Source organism: Castor canadensis, chromosome 2 (genome assembly GCF_047511655.1).
Source record: "Castor canadensis chromosome 2, mCasCan1.hap1v2, whole genome shotgun sequence".
Lineage (NCBI taxonomy): Eukaryota > Metazoa > Chordata > Mammalia > Rodentia > Castoridae > Castor > Castor canadensis.
Genome location: NC_133387.1, coordinates 142274713 through 142294599, shown reverse-complemented (window position 1 = coordinate 142294599; position 19887 = coordinate 142274713). Strand labels below are relative to the sequence as shown.

At 37.9% G+C, this 19887-nt stretch overlaps 1 protein-coding gene across 4 annotated transcripts in view; it reads left to right on the top strand.

Moving 5' to 3' along the window:
- Positions 1–19887, top strand: part of Myo5a (myosin VA) — a 203231-nt gene that overhangs the window by 81263 nt on the left and 102081 nt on the right. For all 4 annotated transcript variants that reach the window (XM_074065964.1, XM_074065965.1, XM_074065963.1 and 1 more), the window contains 3 exons: positions 470–641; positions 2100–2244; positions 17092–17248. In XM_074065964.1, coding sequence (XP_073922065.1) covers positions 470–641; positions 2100–2244; positions 17092–17248 — 474 coding nt within the window. The remainder of the gene's footprint in view (positions 1–469; positions 642–2099; positions 2245–17091; positions 17249–19887) is intronic.

The window sequence follows — 19887 nt, the reverse complement described above, 5'->3', positions numbered from 1 at the left end:
TGTGCATCATCACTCCCAGCTTTTATTGGGTGAAATGGGATCTCATGACTTTTTGCCCAGACTGGCCTTTTAACTGTGATCCCCTGATCTCTGCCTCCCGAGTTACTTAGGATTACAGGTATGAGCCACTATGCCTGGCCTAAATTTTTTTATGTGTGGCAGAGTTTCACTATGTAACTAGACTGGCCTTGAACTCATGATACTCCTGTCTCAGATTCCCAAGTGCTGGGATTATAGGCAGAACTACCATGCCTGGCTTATAAAAATTATTAATACAAGTCAATATGTCTAATGAAAAAGAAGCCTGTCTTTATTGTTTACCATTTGCACCAGTTTTTGTGCTTTGTGAAAAATGATAGGAAATGAATACATTTGACAGCTGAGAAACAAATCAGAGATAGCAAATGAGCAAAATGCACAGGACTGTTCCACATTCATTCCACAATTGATCCTTTACTTGTGCTTTCAGGATTTGGAATATCGCCTAGATCCAAAAACCAAGGAGCTGCCCCATTTACGAAACCCAGACATCCTTGTTGGTGAAAATGACCTCACAGCCCTCAGCTACCTTCACGAGCCTGCTGTGCTTCATAATCTTAGAGTCCGCTTTATCGACTCCAAACTCATCTATACCTACTGTGGTAAGTGTGCCTTGCTGTCCGAGCAGACTCATGGACACAGCAGTGAAAAAGTGTGCATGGAGAAAGCAGGCCGTGGTTGGATTCTCTTATAGACAAGGATCACTCCAGAGTTAGCAAAAAGATTTACTAGAATTCATCAGCTAAGTTGCAGTTCATGCTGAATAAAGTCACTTGTGAATTTACTTAATTTTGCTTGCTATAAAAAGAAGTAGGCCGATCTTTTGGATTATTTTTTCCCTCCATAGAAGTCATATGTCAGATTCAATGCCAAATCTCTTATAAAAAATACTATATGAAGAACGGATGTCAAAGAACTTCCCTTTGGGGCAGGTTCAAGTTTAGCACTGTCTCTTTTTCTCAGTTGCTTAGGAATGCAGGACACACTTCCCTGGTGGCAAATCTTGCTTCCTCCTTCTTGCAGGGTCCCTGCCACTGTAGTGTTAGCTGCCAGCAGCCAAGATCTCGGTGACTTTTAACTAAGAAGTGAAGCTTATGTGTGTTTCTGCTCTTTTCTGTCCATCTGGCTTTTCTTTTCTCTTTCTCTATTTTTCTCTCTTTCTCTATTTTGTTCTTATTCTTTATTTTCTCCCTCTTCCCTGGCCCCTTTCTCCCTGAGGTCTTCTCTCTCTCTTACTAATCACTCTGTCCTCTGAGGCCCAAATCTGGATTTCCATTTATTTCCACGAGTTCATTTACTTGCTGGCCTAAACAGTTCTTGAAATGTCTTCATTACTGTCTTGTTTTAAACAGGAACAGCCACCTTTTCGTCTCAAAAGAATTTATATCATTTATGGTCTTGATGTTAGCTTTTCTTTTATCTACTACCCAAATATTTATTTTTCTCATTTTTCATTTTTCTTCAATTTGTGCTTTGCACACATGGTATCATGCTTTTCTATGGCATTTCATACTCAAAAACATGCGTTTTGTGGCAGTAGCACAATAGACTGATGTGAATGTAACAAAATGTATTTAGCTACTCTCATTGTATATTTTGTCTCCATTTCCACTCTTATCAGTAAAATTATGATAAACACCTTTATAAAGACCCTTTGCAAGAATCTCTGATTATTTCATTGGGTGCATTTCTGCAAGTGAGATGTTTTGATTAAATATGAAAATATTTAAAACATTTCCTCTCTTCCTCCCTCCCTCCTTCCCTCTCTTCCTTTTATTGGGGATTGAACCTAGGGCTTCATGAAAGCTAGGCAAGTGTTCTACCACTTAGCTGTCCAGTCCATTTATATCATTTTAAACAGCCATGTCCAGATTTTAAATGGTATTTTAGTTAGGACTGTGTAATGATTCAAACAGACAAAAGCCATTGTATATTTTGATCCTTGAAAAATTTATTAGTTTAATATGAACTAAATTAAGTTTTGTGTTGTCTTACTTTACCAAGTTTGATGTGTCCTTTAGGATATCACTGATATCTTCTTTTTTGTCCCCTTTTCCCAGGAATAGTCCTAGTAGCTATAAATCCCTATGAACAGCTGCCTATTTATGGAGAAGATATTATTAACGCATACAGTGGCCAGAACATGGGTGATATGGATCCACATATCTTTGCAGTAGCTGAAGAAGCTTATAAGCAAATGGCCAGGTTGGTGGAAGCATTCATTGCTATCTCATGGCTCTTAGTAGATATGATAATTTATTCTTTGTTAAGTTATAGATATTTTTAAATGAATGGCAACTTAATTTGTCTCAGATGGCCTGGATTGAATATTAAAATCTCATAGTTATGAAAGGAACATAGTTTTTGAAAACTGTCTTTGGAATCTTCATCTTGATCCTGAGACTTGGCAAGGCAGATGAAATATTGTACAGGTAAAGGGTTAGTGGTATTAAGTGACTTTCCCACTATCACTCAGTGGAGTGGCAGACCAGAGCTAGAGAAAACAAATCTGTCTGTTTCCTAGAGATTAAATCTATATGGTAGGGCATCAGTGATTCTGAATAGCTTCTGAAAAATGTGTCTGCTGTTAACCATAGAACACTAACAATTTGAGGGTAGAGAATGGGAGATAAAAAGCACTCTCAGGTCTAGATTATACTTTTAATGATACAATGCAATATAATGTAAAACAATGAATGCACAGAAGACTACAAGATATTTGTCTCGTGTGTCTAGCCTATAAAGCCGGACTTGTCATATTATAACGTGATATGGGAAACCTTCAAGCAATCTATGAAGTGAAGAGAAAACTAACACTACAGAGGTTTTTATTTGATCTTCTTTAGCCAGGGAGAGCATACATGACTGGACCATTGTGTGACAGAATTTTGCAATTATTTCAGTGGAAGAGCCTACGAAAGTCATTATGCCCCTTTCATAATAACAATATTAATACTTAATACTTCTGTTAGCAGCTAGCAGTTACCATGTGCTATTTCCCTGCAAGGCATTGATTGATTGCTTTTCATTTATTAACTCATTTTATCTTCACAGCAACCTTCTGAATTTGTCATTATTATTAAACTTCACTTCACACATGAGAAAACTGAAGTACAGAGAAATACTAATATATTAAATATAAAATAACCAAATAATGCTACAGTATGCAGATTCTGCTAGAAAATAGTAATGAGTGTTCAGGGTTTAAAAAAACTTACTTTTAAGCCTAATGTTGAGAAAATTTCATCTATCAGTATTCCCACAAGTTAAGACTACCAATATTTGATTCATATAGTATTGGAGCATTTGAGTACAGCTCTGGCACCAATCAGTACAAGCTGAGAATTGAAGAGGGAATCCCATGGACTGCTAGACTCAAAATATTTCATATTGCTGAGAGAATTATATGCATTCTATGAAAATACATTTTTTGTTCTGGGGATCAGAGCCTGGGCCCTGCACGTGCTAAGTGAACAGTCTCACACTCTGCCACTGAACTATTCCCACCCTCAATACCATCCTCAAATATGAAAGCATGGCTCTTACCATCTTTGTGTGGTAATTCACAGTGGTCATTAGATTTACCCTTAGGAAAAGGTACTCTCCTAGCATTCTCCCTATTCTCAAAAATTATCCCCTATGATCCAATCACTCATGTCTTTTTTGGGGGTGCTGTTGTTTGTTTGTTAAAGGCTTCACTGTGGCCCCTCTCTATTACTTTCTTTTCTTCCTTCCTCCTTTTTAAAACAAATGTTAATGGGTTCCATTTCTGCTTTCATAACTGTGTGTGAAGTACTTTAATCATAGTCATGCCACACGACCCTCTACTCCCCCCCACCACACTGGTTCCTATCCCCAAACAGTCTCCTATTTTATACTCATGTTATTTTTTAAATTATTATTTTATTAGGACATATTAATTTTATGGGGAGGATTCATAGTGATATTTCCTGTTAGACTTATATTGTAGATTATTTACATTGCCCCCATTGTCTCTCCTCCCTCAACCACCTCCCTAACCCACTTAAAGCAATTGCAAGAGATTTTTTAGTTCTGTTTCATATAGGTATATGAAGGCCATCAACCATATACTGTCACCTTAGTCTCCTTCCTTCACCCTCCCTCCTCCCATCAGTACCTTCCCACCCTGTACACACGGTGTCTGTTTTACAGACGTGATTTTCATTATTAATATTTAAGTTGACATTCAAAGGGGTGTCTCACTGTATGCCCACTGTGGGTGTGGTTTACTTTGATCTGTTAAATCCCTTCAACAGTCTCCTTTCCTCTTTACCTCCTACCGCCCCCCACCTCGTTTTTCAGCTGCTTTAATACACATCCTTTTTTTTTATTGTTTTATTATTTATATGTGCATACAATGCTAGGGTCATTTCTCCCCCCTGCCCCCACCTCCTCCCTTACCACCCACTCCGTCCCCTCCCTCTCCCCCCACCCCCTCAATACCCAGCAGAAACTATTTTGCCCTTATTTCTAATTTTCTTGTAGAGAGAGTATAAGCAAAATAGGAAGGACCAAGGGTTTTTGCTGGTTGAGATAAGGATAGCTATACAGGGCGTTGACTCACATTAATTTCCTGTGCGTGTGTGTTACCTTCTAGGTTAATTCTTTTTGATCTCACCTTTTCTCTAGTTCCTGGTCCCCTTTTCCTATTGGCCTCAGTTGCTTTTAAGGTATCTGCTTTAGTTTCTCTGTGTTAAGGGCAACAAATGCTAGCTAATTTTTTAGGTGTCTTACCTATCCTCACCCCTCCCTTGTGTGCTCTCGCTTTTATCATGTGCTCATAGTCCAATCCCATTGTTGTGTTTGCCCTTGATCTAATGTCCACATATGAGGGAGAACATAAGATTTTTGGTCTTTTGGGCCAGGCTAACCTCACTCAGAATGATGTTCTCCAATTCCATCCATTTACCAGCGAATTATAACATTTCATTCTTCTTCATGGCTGCATAAAATTCCATTGTGTATAGATACCACAGTTTCTTAATCCATTCGTCAGTGGTGGGGCATCTTGGCTGTTTCCATAACTTGGCTATTGTGAATAGTGCCGCAATAAACATGGGTGTGCAGGTGCCTCTGGAGTAACCTGTGTCACAGTCTTTTGGGTATATCCCCAAGAGTGGTATTGCTGGATCAAATGGTAGATCAATGTCTAGATTTTTAAGTAGCCTCCAAATTTTTTTCCAGAGTGGTTATACTAGTTTACATTCCCACCAACAGTGTAAGAGGGTTCCTTTTTCCCCGCATCCTTGCCAACACCTGTTGTTAGTGGTGTTGCTAATGATGGCTATTCTAACAGGGGTGAGGAGGAATCTTAGTGTGGTTTTAATTTGCATTTCCTTTATTGCTAGAGATGGTGTCAGCTCTTATTTTTATTATTTTTCTCCTTCTATTTGTTTTGGGATTTCCTTGTTCTTGTTTTTCTAGGAGTTTGAGATGTATCATTAGGTCATTGATTTGGGATCTTTCAGTCTTTTTAATATATGCACACATGGCTATAAACTTTCCTCTCAGGACTGCCTTTGCTGTGTCCCATAGGTTCTGGTAGGTTGTGTTTTCATTTTCATTGACTCCCAGGAACTTTTTAATTTCCTCTTTTATTTCATCAATGATCCATTGTTCATTAAGTAATGAGTTATTTAGTTTCCAGCTCTTTACATGTTTTTTGTCTTTATTTTTATATTATTATTTTTTTACAGGTTTTCACTAATCAATTTATTTATTTTTTTCCTTTTTCTTTTATTATTCATATGTGCATACAAGGCCTGGTTCATTTCTCCCCCCTGCCCCCACCCCCTCCCTTACCACCCACTCCACCCCCTCCCTATTCCCCCCCCTTAATACCCAGCAGAAACTATTTTGCCCTTATTTCTAATTTTCTTGTAGAGAGAGTATAAGCAATAATACAAAGGAACAAGGGTTTTTGCTGGTTGAGATAAGGATAGCTATACAGGGAGTTGACTCACATTGATTTCCTGTGCGTGGGTGTAACCTTCTAGGTTAATTCTTTTTGATCTCACCTTTTCTCTAGTACCTGTTCCCCTTTTCCTATTGGCCTCAGTTGCATTTAAGGTATCTGCTTTAGTTACTCTGCGTTAAGGGCAACAAATGCTAGCTAATTTTTTAGGTGCCTTACCTATCCTCACCCCTCCCTTGTGTGCTCTCACTTTTATCATGTGCTCATAGTCTAATCCCATTGTTCTGTTTGCCCTTGATCTATTGTCAACATATGAGGGAGAACATACGATTTTTGGTCTTTTGGGCCAGGCTAACCTCACTCAGATGATGTTCTCCAATTCCATCCATTTACCAGCGAATGATAACATTTCGTTCTTCTTCATGGCTGCATAAAATTCCATTGTGTATAGATACTACAGTTTCTTAATCCATTCGTCAGTGGTGGGGCATCTTGGCTGTTTCCATAACTTGGCTATTGTGAATAGTGCCGCAATAAACATGGATGTGCAGGTGCCTCTGGAGTAACAGTCTTTTGGGTATATCCCCAAGAGTGGTATTGCTGGATCAAATGGTAGATCGATGTCCAGCTTTTTAAGTAGCCTCCAAATTTTTTTCCAGAGTGGTTGTACTAGTCTACATTCCCACCAACAGTGTAAGAGGGTTCCTTTTTCCCTGCATCCTCGCCAACACCTGTTGTTGGTGGTGTTGCTGATGATGGCTATTCTAACAGGGGTGAGGTGGAATCTTAGCGTGGTTTTAATTTGCATTTCCTTTATTGCTAGAGATGGTGAGCATTTTTTCATGTGTTTTGTGGCCATTTGAATTTCTTCTTTTGAGAAAGTTCTGTTTAGTTCACATGCCCATTTCTTTATTGGTTCATTAGTTTTGGGAGAATTTAGTTTTTTAAGTTCCCTGTATATTCTGGTTATCAGTCCTTTGTCTGATGTATAGTTGGCAAATATTTTCTCCCACTCTGTGGGTGTTCTCTTCAGTTAGAGACCATTTCTTTTGATGAACAGAAGCTTTTTAGTTTTATGAGGTCCCATTTATCTATGCTATCTCTTAGTTGCTGTGCTGCTGGGGTTTCATTGAGAAAGTTCTTACCTATACCTACTAACTCCAGAGTATTTCCTACTCTTTCTTGTATCAACTTAAGAGTTTGGGGTCTGATACTAAGATCCTTGATCCATTTTGAGTTAATCTTGGTATAGGGTGATATACATGGATCTAGTTTCAGTTTTTTGCAGACTGCTAACCAGTTTTCCCAGCAGTTTTTGTTGAAGAGGCTGCTATTTCTCCATCGTATATTTTTAGCTCCTTTGTCAAAGATAAGTTGCTCATAGTTGTGTGGCTTCATATCTGGATCCTCTATTCTGTTCCACTGGTCTTCATGTCTGTTTTTGTGCCAGTACCATGCTGTTTTTATTGTTATTGCTTTGTAATATAGTTTGAAGTCAGGTATTGTGATACCTCCTGCATTGTTCTTTTGGCTGAGTATTGCCTTGGCTATTCGTGGCCTCTTGTGTTTCCATATAAATTTCACAGTAGATTTTTCAATCTCTTTAATGAATGTCGTTGGAATTTTGATGGGAATTGCATTAAACATGTAGATTACTTTGGGGAGTATCGACATTTTTACTATGTTGATTCTACCAATCCATGATCATGGGAGATCTCTCCACTTTCTATAGTCTTCCTCAATCTCTTTCTTCAGAAGTGTATAGTTTTCCTTGTAGAGGTCTTTCACATCTTTTGTTAGGTATACACCTAGGTATTTGATTTTGTTTGAGGCTATTGTAAATGGAATTGTTTTCATACATTCTTTTTCCATTTGCTCATTGTTAGTGTATAAAAATGCTAATGATTTTTCTATGTTGATTTTATATCCTGCTACCTTGCTATAGCTATTGATGATGTCTAGAAGCTTCTGAGTAGAGTTTTTTGGGTCTTTAAGGTATAGGATCATGTCATCTGCAAATAGGGATATTTTGACAGTTTCTTTACCTATTTGTATTCCTTTTATTCCTTCTTCTTGCCTAATTGCTCTGGCTAGGAATTCCAGTGCTATGTTGAATAGGAGTGGAGATAGTGGGCATCCTTGTCTGGTTCCTGATTTTAGAGGGAATGGTTTCAGTTTTTCTCCGTTAAGTATAATGCTGGCTGTAGGTTTGTCATATATAGCTTTTATAATGTTGAGGAACTTTCCTTCTATTCCTAGTTTTCTTAGAGCTTTTATCATGAAATGATGTTGGATCTTATGAAAGGCTTTTTCTGCATCTATTGAGATGATCAAGTGGTTTTTGTCTTTGCTTCTGTTAATGTGGTTTATTACGTTTATTGATTTTCGTATGTTGAACCACCCCTGCATCCCTGGGATGAAGCCTACCTGGTCGTGGTGAATAATCTTTTTGATGTGTTGCTGAATTCGATTTGCCATTATTTTGTTGAGGATTTTTGCATCAATGTTCATTAAGGAGATTGGCCTATAGTTCTCCTTTTTGGAGGTGTCTTTGCCTGGTTTGGGATAAGTATAATACTGGCTTCATAAAATGTGTTTGGCAGTTTTCCTTCCCTTTCTATTTCATGGAACAGTTTAAGGAGGGTTGGTATCAGTTCTTCTTTAAAGGTCTGATAGAATTCAGCAGAGAATCCATCAGGTCCTGGACTTTTCTTTTTGGGGAGACTCTTGATTGCTGCTTCAATTTCATTTTGTGTTATAGATCTATTCAGGTGATTAATTTCCTCTTGGTTCAGTTTTGGATGATCATATGTATCTAGAAATCTGTCCATTTCTTTTAGATTTTCAAATTTATTTGAATATAGGTTCTCAAAGTAGTCTCTGATGATTTCCTGGACTTCCATGGTGTTTGTTGTTATCTCCCCTTTTGCATTCCTGATTCTACTAATTTGGGTTTTTTCTCTCCTCATTTTAGTTAGGTTTGCCAGGGGTCTATCGATCTTGTTTATTTTTTCAAAGAACCAACTTTTTGTTTCATTAATTCTTTGTATGGTTTTTTTGGTTTCTATTTCGTTGATTTCAGCTCTTATTTTTATTATTTCTCTCCTTCTATTTGTTTTGGGATTTGCTTGTTCTTGTTTTTCTAGGAGTTTGAGATGTATCATTAGGTCATTGATTTGGGATCTTTCAATCTTTTTAATATATGCACTCATGGCTATAAACTTTCCTCTCAAGACTGCCTTAGCTGTGTCCCATAGGTTCCGGTAGGTTGTGTTTTCATTTTCATTGACTTCTAGGAACTTTTTAATTTCCTCTTTTATTGCATCGATGATCCATTCTTCATTAAGTAATGAGTTATTTAGTTTCCAGCTGTTTGCATGTTTTTTGTCTTTACTTTTGTTGTTGAGTTCTACTTTTACTTCATTGTGGTCAGATAGTATGCATGGTATTATTTCTATTTTCTTATATTTGCTGAGGCTTGCTTTGTGCCCTAGGATATGATCTATTTTGGAGAAGGTTCCATGGGCTGCTGAGAAGAATGTATATTGTGTAGAGGTTGGATGAAATGTTCTGTAGACATCTACTAGGTCCACTTGATCTATTGCATATTTTAGATCTTGGATTTCTTTATTGAGTTTTTGTTTGGATGACCTATCTATTGATGATAATGGAGTGTTAAAGTCTCCCACAACCACTGTGTTGGCGTTTATATATGCTTTTAGGTCTTTCAGGGTATGTTTGATGAAATTGGGTGCGTTGACATTGGATGCGTACAGATTGATGATTATTATTTCCTTTTGGTCCATTTCCCCTTTTATTAGTATGGAATGTCCTTCTTTATCTCATTTGATCAATGTAGGTTTGAAGTCTACTTTGTCAGAGATAAGTATTGCTACTCCTGCTTGTTTTCGGGGGCCATTGGCTTGGTAAATCTTCTTCCAGCCTTTCATCCTAAGCATATGCTTATTTCTGTCGGTGAGATGAGTCTCCTGTAAGCAACAAATTGTTGGATCTTCTTTTTTAATCCATTTTGTCAAACGGTGTCTTTTGATGGGTGAATTAAGTCCATTAACATTAAGCGTTAGTACTGATAGGTATGTGGTGATTCCTGCCATTTAGTTATCTTAGTTGTTTGAAGGTTTGATTGTGTGAACCTAACTTGATGTTACTCTCTACTGTCTTGCTTTTTCTTATCCTGTGGTTTGGTGCTGCCTGCCTTTTCATGGTTAAGTTGGGTGTCACTTTCTGTGTGCAGGATCCCTTGCAGAATCTTTTGTAATGGTGGCTTTGTGGTCACATATTGTTTTAGTTTCTGCTTATCATGGAAGACTTTTATTGCTCCATCTATTTTGAATGATAGCTTTGCTGGGTAGAGTATCCTGGGGTTGAAGTTATTTTCATTCAGTGCCCGGAAGATCTCACCCCACGCTCTTCTTGCTTTTAATGTTTCTGTTGAGAAGTCTGCTGTTATTTTGATGGGTTTACCTTTGTATGTTACTTGTTTTTTCTCTCTTACAGCCTTCAATATTCTTTCCTTAGTTTCTGAACTTGTTGTTTTAATGATGATATGTCGTGGAGTAGTTCTATTTTGATCTGGTCTGTTTGGTGTCCTGGAGGCCTCTTGCATTTGTATGGGAATATCTTTCTCTAGATTTGGGAAATTTTCCGTTGTTATTTTGTTGAATATATACGCATTCCCTTCGCTTGCACCTCTTCTCCTTCTTCGATGCCCATGATTCTCAAGTTTGGTCTTTTGATGGAGTCAGTGAGTTCTTGCATTTTCTTTTCGCAGGTTTTGAGTTGTTTAATTAATAGTTCTTCAGTTTTTCCTTTAATTACCATTTCATCTTCAAGTTCTGAGATTCTGTCTTCTGTTTGTTCTATTCTGCTGGATTGGCCTTCCGTTTTGTTTTGCAGTTCTTTTTCGTTCTTTTTTCTGAGGTTTTCCATATCCTGGCTGTTTTCTTCTTTGTTGTTGTCTATTTTTGTCCTGAGTTCATTTATCCATTTATTCATTGTGTTCTCTCTTTCACTTTGGTGTTTATACAGTGCTTCTATGGTTTCCTTTATTTCTTCTTTTGCTTTTTCAAATTCTCTATTTTTATTGTCTTGGAATTTCTTGAGTGTCTACTGTACATTTTGGTTGACCCCATCCAGTATCATCTCTATAAAATTCTCATTGAGTACTTGTAGTATGTCTTCTTTTAAATTATTCTTGTGGGCTTCATTGGGTCCTTTGGCATAGTTTATCTTCATTTTGTTGGAGTCTGGATCTGAGTTTCTGTTCTCTTCATTCCTCTCTGGTTCCTGTACTAATTTTTTGCTGTGGGGAAACTGGTTTCCTTGTTTTTTCTGTCTTCCTGTCATTGTCCTTGGTGTTGTTACTGTCCCTGTACTGTGTGTAATTAAGTATTTTCTAGCTTGTAATAATAACAATGGTAATATTGAGAATGGAAGAGTGAGCTGAGATGGAAAGCAAGAAGTTAAAGAAAAGGGGAAAACAAATATACAGACAAGAGGGAGAAAGCAGAACAAGGTATCAGACAAGAGAGTTTCAAAGGTATAAACAGGGAGTGTTAGTGTACTAATTGACAGTAAGCTGAACAGACAATAGAGAGACAGAGAGAGGATTGAAAATCAAAGATAAAAAAATATAAAAAATAAGTATATGAAAGTAATATCTATTTATAAAAATGAATTAAAATAAAATGGAAAATAGAAAATTAAAAAAAAAAAAAAATCCAAAAAACTTCCAAGTTTATATGCAATGCAGTTTCAGTCTTAATAATTTGGGTGTCCGTCTCAATCTCCAGTCCTGGAGTTGGTGCCTCAGATGTTGTTCTGTAGTTGTCTCATCAAAGGGGATGCCTGGTCCGCGTCTTCCAAGCCGTTTGGGCGCCGGCCACTGGCGGCCCCGGGGGCCTCCTCGGTTCTCCGTTTAACGTGAAGTGGAGATTCTCTGCGCCGGCTGGAGATGTGGAGGAGTCAAAGTTATGCCCTTTCTCGGTGATTATGCCTGCAAAGTGTGTCTCCAGCGTCTCTCCAAGATTTCACTATAGGAGGGTCACTTTCTGCTTCCTACCTCTAGCCGCCATCTTGGAATTCCGTATCCTTACTTTGTAAATCCAGAGGATGCTCCAGACTGACTTGGCCTTGATGGGGAATGTGGATTGTGGAAAGTGGATGATGAGAAGCCTATGAGAGCTGGACATAAGCAAGGCGAGATGCAGCTCTGTTGCTTTTTCTAAAATGTTAATCTGTAGGCTGAGATTGGCACAGCCCCGTCCACAGAAGAGGAAAATACAGAACAGATGCTTCGCCTAAGTTGTTTATGTTCAGAGAAGAAGGAATGCAGATTTCTCCTGTTACAATGTCACGCCGCTCCCCAAGAACCGCTGCTCCACCCTGTTTACCACAGGATATAAAAGACTCACTGAAGGAGAACACGAGGCTTTTTGCTTTGGGGGCTTTTACTTTGAGGCTTTTGCTTTTGGCTTTGGGGCTTTTAACTTTTTGATGTGGGAGGTTTTTGGAAGGGGAAAGGATTGCTGAAGGGAAAAAGAACGCTGAAGGGTGAACTAATTGCTGAAGGAAAAGTGCTGGAGGGAGATTGCTGAAGGGAAAAGAATTGCTAAAGGAGAATTGCTAAAGAGAGGTTGATAGAAAGTCTGCACCAGGAACTTTATACATAGGCTTTAAAAAAGCTAAGCTAAAGAAAAACTAAAAAGATCATGGGACAGCGCAAGTCTGGGGGCAAAGACTTTAAGAGAAATTATGCTAAAGAACAGCCAAGAAAAAATGTGGGACAGTGTGAGTCTAAGGAAAGAGACTTAAAAGAACGGAAAAGAAGACTTTAAAAGCAAGGTTTTAAGGAAAGACTTTAGAAGCAAGGTTTTAAAGAATCGTAAGGGAGTAAGACCTTAAAGAATAGAGATAGAGAAAAGAAGCAGAGTAAAATGAAGAGAATAAGAGAAAAGAAGCAATGAAGGTTGTGCGTTTCCATCTGAGTCCCCAACACACCTGGCTCCAACTTTCTGTCTGTCTGTCTGTCTATCCTGTGTCTTTTCTGCATCTCCAGTCACTACCCAGTTAGCCCCAGTTAGGTTCAGTAGTAACCAGGAGCTAGAGAAAGCTCACTCCAACAAGGGAGCAAGAAAAAAAGGTTTCTGTTTCTTAATTTGGTTTTATTAGACTCTTCAAATGACAGGTATCTTTCAAAAGTAGAAAGCCCCTATCATAAATGAGTAGAGAAGGGTGGAATGTGATATTTATCCTCAAACTATAAAGTGTTTTATCCCTGATATTTTTGTCATTCTCCTCTTCTATCAAGCTCTTCTTATTTTTTCCTTTATTCCTTTCTTGTGTACCCCCCTTGTCCCTTCTGTATTTCTACTTGGTGCTCTCACTCCTGTCTTCTGTCTTATTCTTTCTTTTTGACATTTCTTTCTATGACTACATAGAACTGAAATATATTTTTTAAATGTCATTGCACTGATTTTACTGAAATATTTCTGTTCCCTTAATCTAAAAGCAAGCAATGGGGCTGGGAATATACCTCAGTGGCACACATGGGTTCAATCTCCAGCAACACACACACACACACACACACACACACACACACACACTAACACACACACAGAGTACAAACAATTATTTTACATTTTTCTCTTTATAGCCCCTTATTGATTTTCGCCACCTTTGACTCAGAGGCCCTCCAGAGGGAAAATGTTGCCCATCTCATTGATGGCCATTCGTGACCACCTGAGTATTTGTAGGCCTCTTTGTTCCAATTGTTCTTGGTCCCAAAATTTTTCTGAAGCTCAGAGTGTAGGCTATGACCAACCCAACATCTGAAAAACCAAGCACAAAGTCAATTTGACTTTTCGATCATAGTTCTTTAGAATCTGAGGGGACCTTACATGTCATTTAATCTTAAAGATGAGAAAACCATGACCCAGAGAGGTCATGCAATCGCTCAAAACCATAAACCTTGTAAACAACAGAGCTAGAATTATGTGTTAGCTTTCCATCACTGTCTGAGATACTTCCAAAACATCTGAGGTAATCAACTTAAAAGAGGTAAAATTTATTTTGGCTCACAGTTCAGAGGTTTCAGTCTGTGCTTGATTGGCCTTATTGTTTTTGGTCTGGTGGTAAGGCAAGAGTATTCACTGTGGCAAGAGCACATAGTGGAGGAAATTGGTCATCTCACAGTACCTGGGAAGCCCACCACCTCCTGATAGCACCACAGACTGGGGACCAAGCCTTCAATGCAGGGGCCTTTGAAGGAGACTTATCCAAACCATAGCAGACTATTATCTGGATACAGTAAGGTTTATATAATGAAAGGGAAGAACTCACTTATGTGTTGAAATGCTCTACTAAGTCTGGGAAAAATGTGAAGCCTCTCGGCTAACTTAAGTCAGGGAAATACAAGAAACAATAAAGGTCCCTTAAAAACTGCTGATCATATGGGTCTAGGATCTGTCAATCCTAGAAAAGAGAATGTGTCTTTGGCGCATGCTTCACATCATTGTGTGTATGTGTCTGTACAAATGCCTGTGATTCATCTTGATTTTATTGCCTTTAATTTTTTTTCTCTCTCCACTCCACATATCATAGGAAAGGGCTATTATATATGAATTTTTGGAATTTTTGATACATTTTTGTCATTAGTACTTGCAATAGCTTTCCAAAGGCAGTGCAGTTTAGGATAGCAGTTTCCATCAGGATTTTCTTTTCATGTGACTCTTTACCCTATTTGCTATTGGATGGGGTGCTGGGAGAATTTTGTCAAGTTACTGCCACATGGGGTGTAGTGACAAAATTAATCATACTGGAATTAGGAAGGGCTTGTTTTTCTGATTGTGTCATGGAAGGAAATCCAGACTGTTGATATTAACTCTTGACTAATGTATTGAAAAAGATTAATTCTGCATGTATTTTATTTCTTATTTATTTATTTATACAAGGTCTCACTATGTAGCCTAGGCTTGCCTTGAACTTTTGATATTCCTGCCTCAGCCTCCCAAGTGCTGGGATTACGGGTATATGTCACCAATCCCTAACTTCTTACTACAGTGATTTATTTTGAAATAAGATATGAGTGAACAGAAGCAATGAGTATATTGAGTTCAGTCTAGAAATTCAAATAAAGTGATGAGATGGTAAATATGAAGCTCTTGGGTTTTGTAAATATAGGGACTATGTACAAGCTTGTCCTCAAGTGATAGAGTGCCTGCTTTGCAAGTGCAAAGCCCTGAGCTCAAACTCTAGTTCCAGAAAAAAAAAAAAAGAATTACCCATTCCTTTGTGTGACCAGAACCTCCTGATTTTTCCCAAAGTGTGAGAGTCATAGTTAGAAACAGGCTGCCATCTGGGCCTTATAGTATGATGTGAATATACCTCATCATGTCTGAGCTGGGTATATTTTTCAAAGTCTGTAAAATAAGGAAGCAACCCTTATTTATCAAGGAAAAAACAACCTTAAAGTCTTGAATGTCTCCCTTGAAACTTTATTACTCAGTGGTTGATTCTACCACTTTGGTGTCTGTCAAGGCTATCTGCCTTTCTCAGTGCTGACACAGCCTTTGTTCAGATTTTCATTATTTTTTATCTAGGCCCTCTGCTACCCATACTCCAAATTACTGCCAGAGTAATTTTACTAACCAGATGATGTTCTTCTGTGTAAAGACCCGCAATGGCATCCCATGATCTTCAAGCAAAGTTCAAATTTCTTAACATCTCATGTAAGGCCACTTTGGTCTTTGCAAACTGTCATTTCTCCATTTTCCAGCAAAACTGAATTATCTGTTCTTTTCTAACTTCTTATGATTCTGACCTTCAGTTGTGTCATGTCTTTTGCCTGAAATGTTCCTTTCCTAAGTTCCCCATGCCTGCTTACTCTCTCCTAGTCCTCTTTCTGGTCCTTGCTCAGGTATCAATTTCAGAGAGCCTTCCCTGATACCCTCTTCCTCCTTCCACTGACCCATCTCCTGCATTATCATCTGGCATTTCTGACCTGTCTTTCCCACTAGAGCATCAACCACACGAGGACACAGATAATGGCTTATCTAATTTGAATCTGTAGTAGGTGTGTGACAAATATTTCTTGGGCAAATAAATATCTTTTAAAAGGTAAGAAGGTCTTCTATAATAGAACTGAATCCCTACCTTATGACTTTAAAGGATAGTTCCACTACAAACCTTTGAAATCATCTCATCTCTTTATAAATTAGAACACAAATAATTCCACTTTCATGTACTTATTCAGCTATTTTGATGGATTAAAGGCAACTACTACCTTCATCCTAGTAAGTCAAAGTTCTCTGCTTCTATCATAGAAATTGTAGCCAAGGCTAGGCTAGGTTGCTCATTGACGTTCTGTTCACTTATAATCAAGACACATTGTCTGAGCTTTTGTGATGTGTCAGATTTGGACAAGATTCTGGATGTTGGAGATAAAGAAGACATAGGCTCTCATATCAAAGATAGTCTGAACAAGTTCATCCTTAGAATTTTTAGGTTGTTGTGTGAATTAATTACTGATGTAATTATGAGATAGTCTGAGCTCTAAAATTAGCTGATCTTTAACACTAGATGAGCTCGTTGGCTATATTAATAGTAATGTTATTCATCATTGCATCTGCAGACATGCATGTGGCTTGATGTATGTGAATGCAAAAGCCAGCAAATAAATTATTTCTTCTTTGGTAATGAAGTTGTTTTATTATGAGCAGGAGTTTGTGGGAGACACTGTGTCATAGATTGTTAGTTAATAGACAATTTGAAATATTTTAGATGGTTTTGTAATTTTAATTAAATGGGATTTTTGTCTAAATTCCTTTGCTGTGGCTCCAACGGATATCTCCTTTCTCTTGTGAGCCATCTTTGGATGTGGTGCTGTCTAACTTAATGGCATATGTCTTCTCTGTTTATTTTAGTTTGTAAGTGGTTGTTCTCACTTACAGGAAATATCAGTCTATGCTTCTTTCCATACTGCCATGAGTATGAACCAGCAGAAACTCCCATGCCTCATCAGTGATGACAGAGTGGAAATACTGTTAATCACGTTCAGAAGCAGGCAGCACTGGCAGTTACTCTCCTTTGTTTTACAGAGATGAACGAAATCAGTCCATCATTGTGAGTGGAGAGTCCGGGGCAGGAAAAACCGTCTCAGCTAAGTATGCCATGAGATACTTTGCAACTGTAAGTGGCTCTGCCAGTGAGGCCAATGTTGAGGAAAAGGTCTTGGCCTCCAACCCCATCATGGAGGTAAGAGAGCAGCCTCCTTGGCCTTCATCTTGTATTCTGTTATTAAGAAACATCCTTAAAGGGTTGGGGCATGGCTCAGGTAGTAGCCTGCCTAGCTAGTGTGAGGCTGTGAGTTCAAATCCTTGTATGCTGAAAAAGAAAAGAAACATGCTAAAAAATTGATTATTACAGTGCATGCCAGAAAGTGTGGGACTCCCAAGCACTAAAATTAAGAAAATACTTTTCTACATGTTAGTAGGAGATCGAGGAAAACTGAAAATTTATTTTGCATAAAGCTGTTATAGAGAAATCCGCTTTAATTTCTAATGCTGCATTCTAAACCTACCAACAGAATTGTTGCCTATAGTAGCAGGCAACAATACTTCCATTTTCCAAAGTTTCTTTCTTGTAATTAGTTGACTAATTAGTTGACTCATACTTCCTGTTTCTTGTACCAGAAATACAAGTTGATCATTTCCCCTAGTTAAGTTCTTATTTATGCTTCTTCCAACAACATAGGATTTGCTACTGCTAATAATGAGTTCTATTTTTCTTTTATTTCTTTTCTTTTCTCCTTTTTTTTTGAGACAGGGTTTTACTGTGTAGCCTAGACTGGACTTGAACTTGCAATCCTCCTGCCTCAGCTTCCCAAATGCTAACATCACAGGTGTGTGTCATAATGTCTGGCTTCATAGTTCATTTTTCTATGCTGAGTCCAACTATTTAGCTGTAAAGAGTTTTTCCCAGATTTGAATTAAAAACTTGAACTATGATCTCATAAACATTTTTATTTTTCATTTTTATCAAGTATATTACATTTAGCCAAGAAATTCAATAATTATAAGTTCTCGAGAGAGGAAGAAGTATGAAAAGATGATGAACTCTCAAAAATCAAGTACATATATAAAATAGAAATGTCTATGCCAAAGAAAATAGAATTGGTTTTTTGAGAATTGATATTTTTAGATTTGTAGCTAGACAACTATTTGTTTATTAATATGACTTTAGGAAAGTTGTAGTTTTATAAGAAGACAAAGGAAAATCCAGGTGTGATGGTGTATGCCTATAATCCAGGTGAGATGTGCATGCTACTCTGAGAGGCCAAGGTAGGAGGATTGTGAGTTCAAGACCAGCCAAGGCAAGTTATTAAGACCTATCTCAAAAACAAAATGCAAACAATAGGACCCAGGGGTATGGCTCAAGTGGTTGAGCATTTGCCTAGCATGCACAAGACCCTGGGTTCAATCCCCAGTATTGAAAAAAAAAAAAAGAAGATGATGAAGAAAGGGAGGAAGGAAGGAAGGAAAAATAAGTTTTATTAAATAGAAATTAGTTTGGACATGCAGAAACAAACTGTTCTTGTTAAAAATTCAAATGGGTATGTTTTTATTTCTGTCTTTTTCCTTTGCCAACCGTTATTTGTCAGCTACACACAGATGAAGTTAAAATTGGCCTGGTGTACCTGGGTGCAAGTGGTGTTTGCAATAATCTGTCCAGAGGTAATTTTGCCTGGTGTGCAGTGCTGTGTGTGAAGCCTCAAAACAGAATGCTGTGACCTCTTGCCTGCAGAGCTGCCCTCTGCAGCAGCAGGACTTTTGCTGTTGGAATCCAAAGACAAGATATTCTGTGCAAGTTGAGAGGCCTCCAATGCTAGCCATGCTGCAAAGAGAAAACTAGAAACATTTTCTGAAATAGCATGGACAGGAAGAACAAATACTTGTGCTAAAAGAGAGTAGTAAATATTTTAAGCAAATTAAGGTTTTGAAATAATTCAGCCATGGGTATAGTGGTGGATACCGCTAGTATTAATATTGAGAAATAGAATTTGTGGAGCCATTTTTTTTATTTTGGGTCAGAAAACATCAGGACTTTCTTTGATTTGACTACTTTTTGCATGACAACAAATTCCTGGTATTTGACAATATGCCAGGCCACTCTAATGTTACATTATCCTAAAGTCTCAATTGTGATAGCTTTAGGAAATCCCATGTCTTCTATTTAAAACTAGAGTTTAAGATTGTCTTGGGGATAACTTAAGTCCAAAATGAACCTTCTAGAATGTGCCAAAAGACAAATGAACTGTTTTATGGCCTCTCTCAAAGACCAGCTATGTTGTTCTTTCCACAACACAGGTTTGAATTAAAATTTTGTATTAAAATTTTGGAATGAACACATATACTGCTTTTTAATATACAGCTATAAAGAATTTGCCCTCTTGCTGGATGAACAAAAAAAGATGAAGGGATTCCTAATGGTCAGCTACTTTTTTCTGTATTACCATTTAGTGAATCTATAGTTTTTTGGATTATGAAAAAATTGAACTTTTGGGAGATGAACTTGGGTAGAGCACTCGCCTAGCATGTACAAGGCCCAGGGGAGGCACCTCCCCTCCTCCCTAAAAAAAGTTTGTTAATTTTCAACAGTTAAAAAGAAAGCCTCTGAATTTGGAAGACTAAATGGATATGGGGCTAAAGAATGTAAGAAAGGATAGGTTAAGTCTTGAGGATGCAGAAATCTTGTGGGTTTAAATGTGCTTTATGACAATGTCTCTATGTTAGAGCCCTTTCCTGTTGAGAAAGGTATGCCCAGGTCTCAGCATTTCTGCTGAAATTCCTCGTTTGATGACGGGCATCCTATGTGGTTAGTGTCACCACCCAATG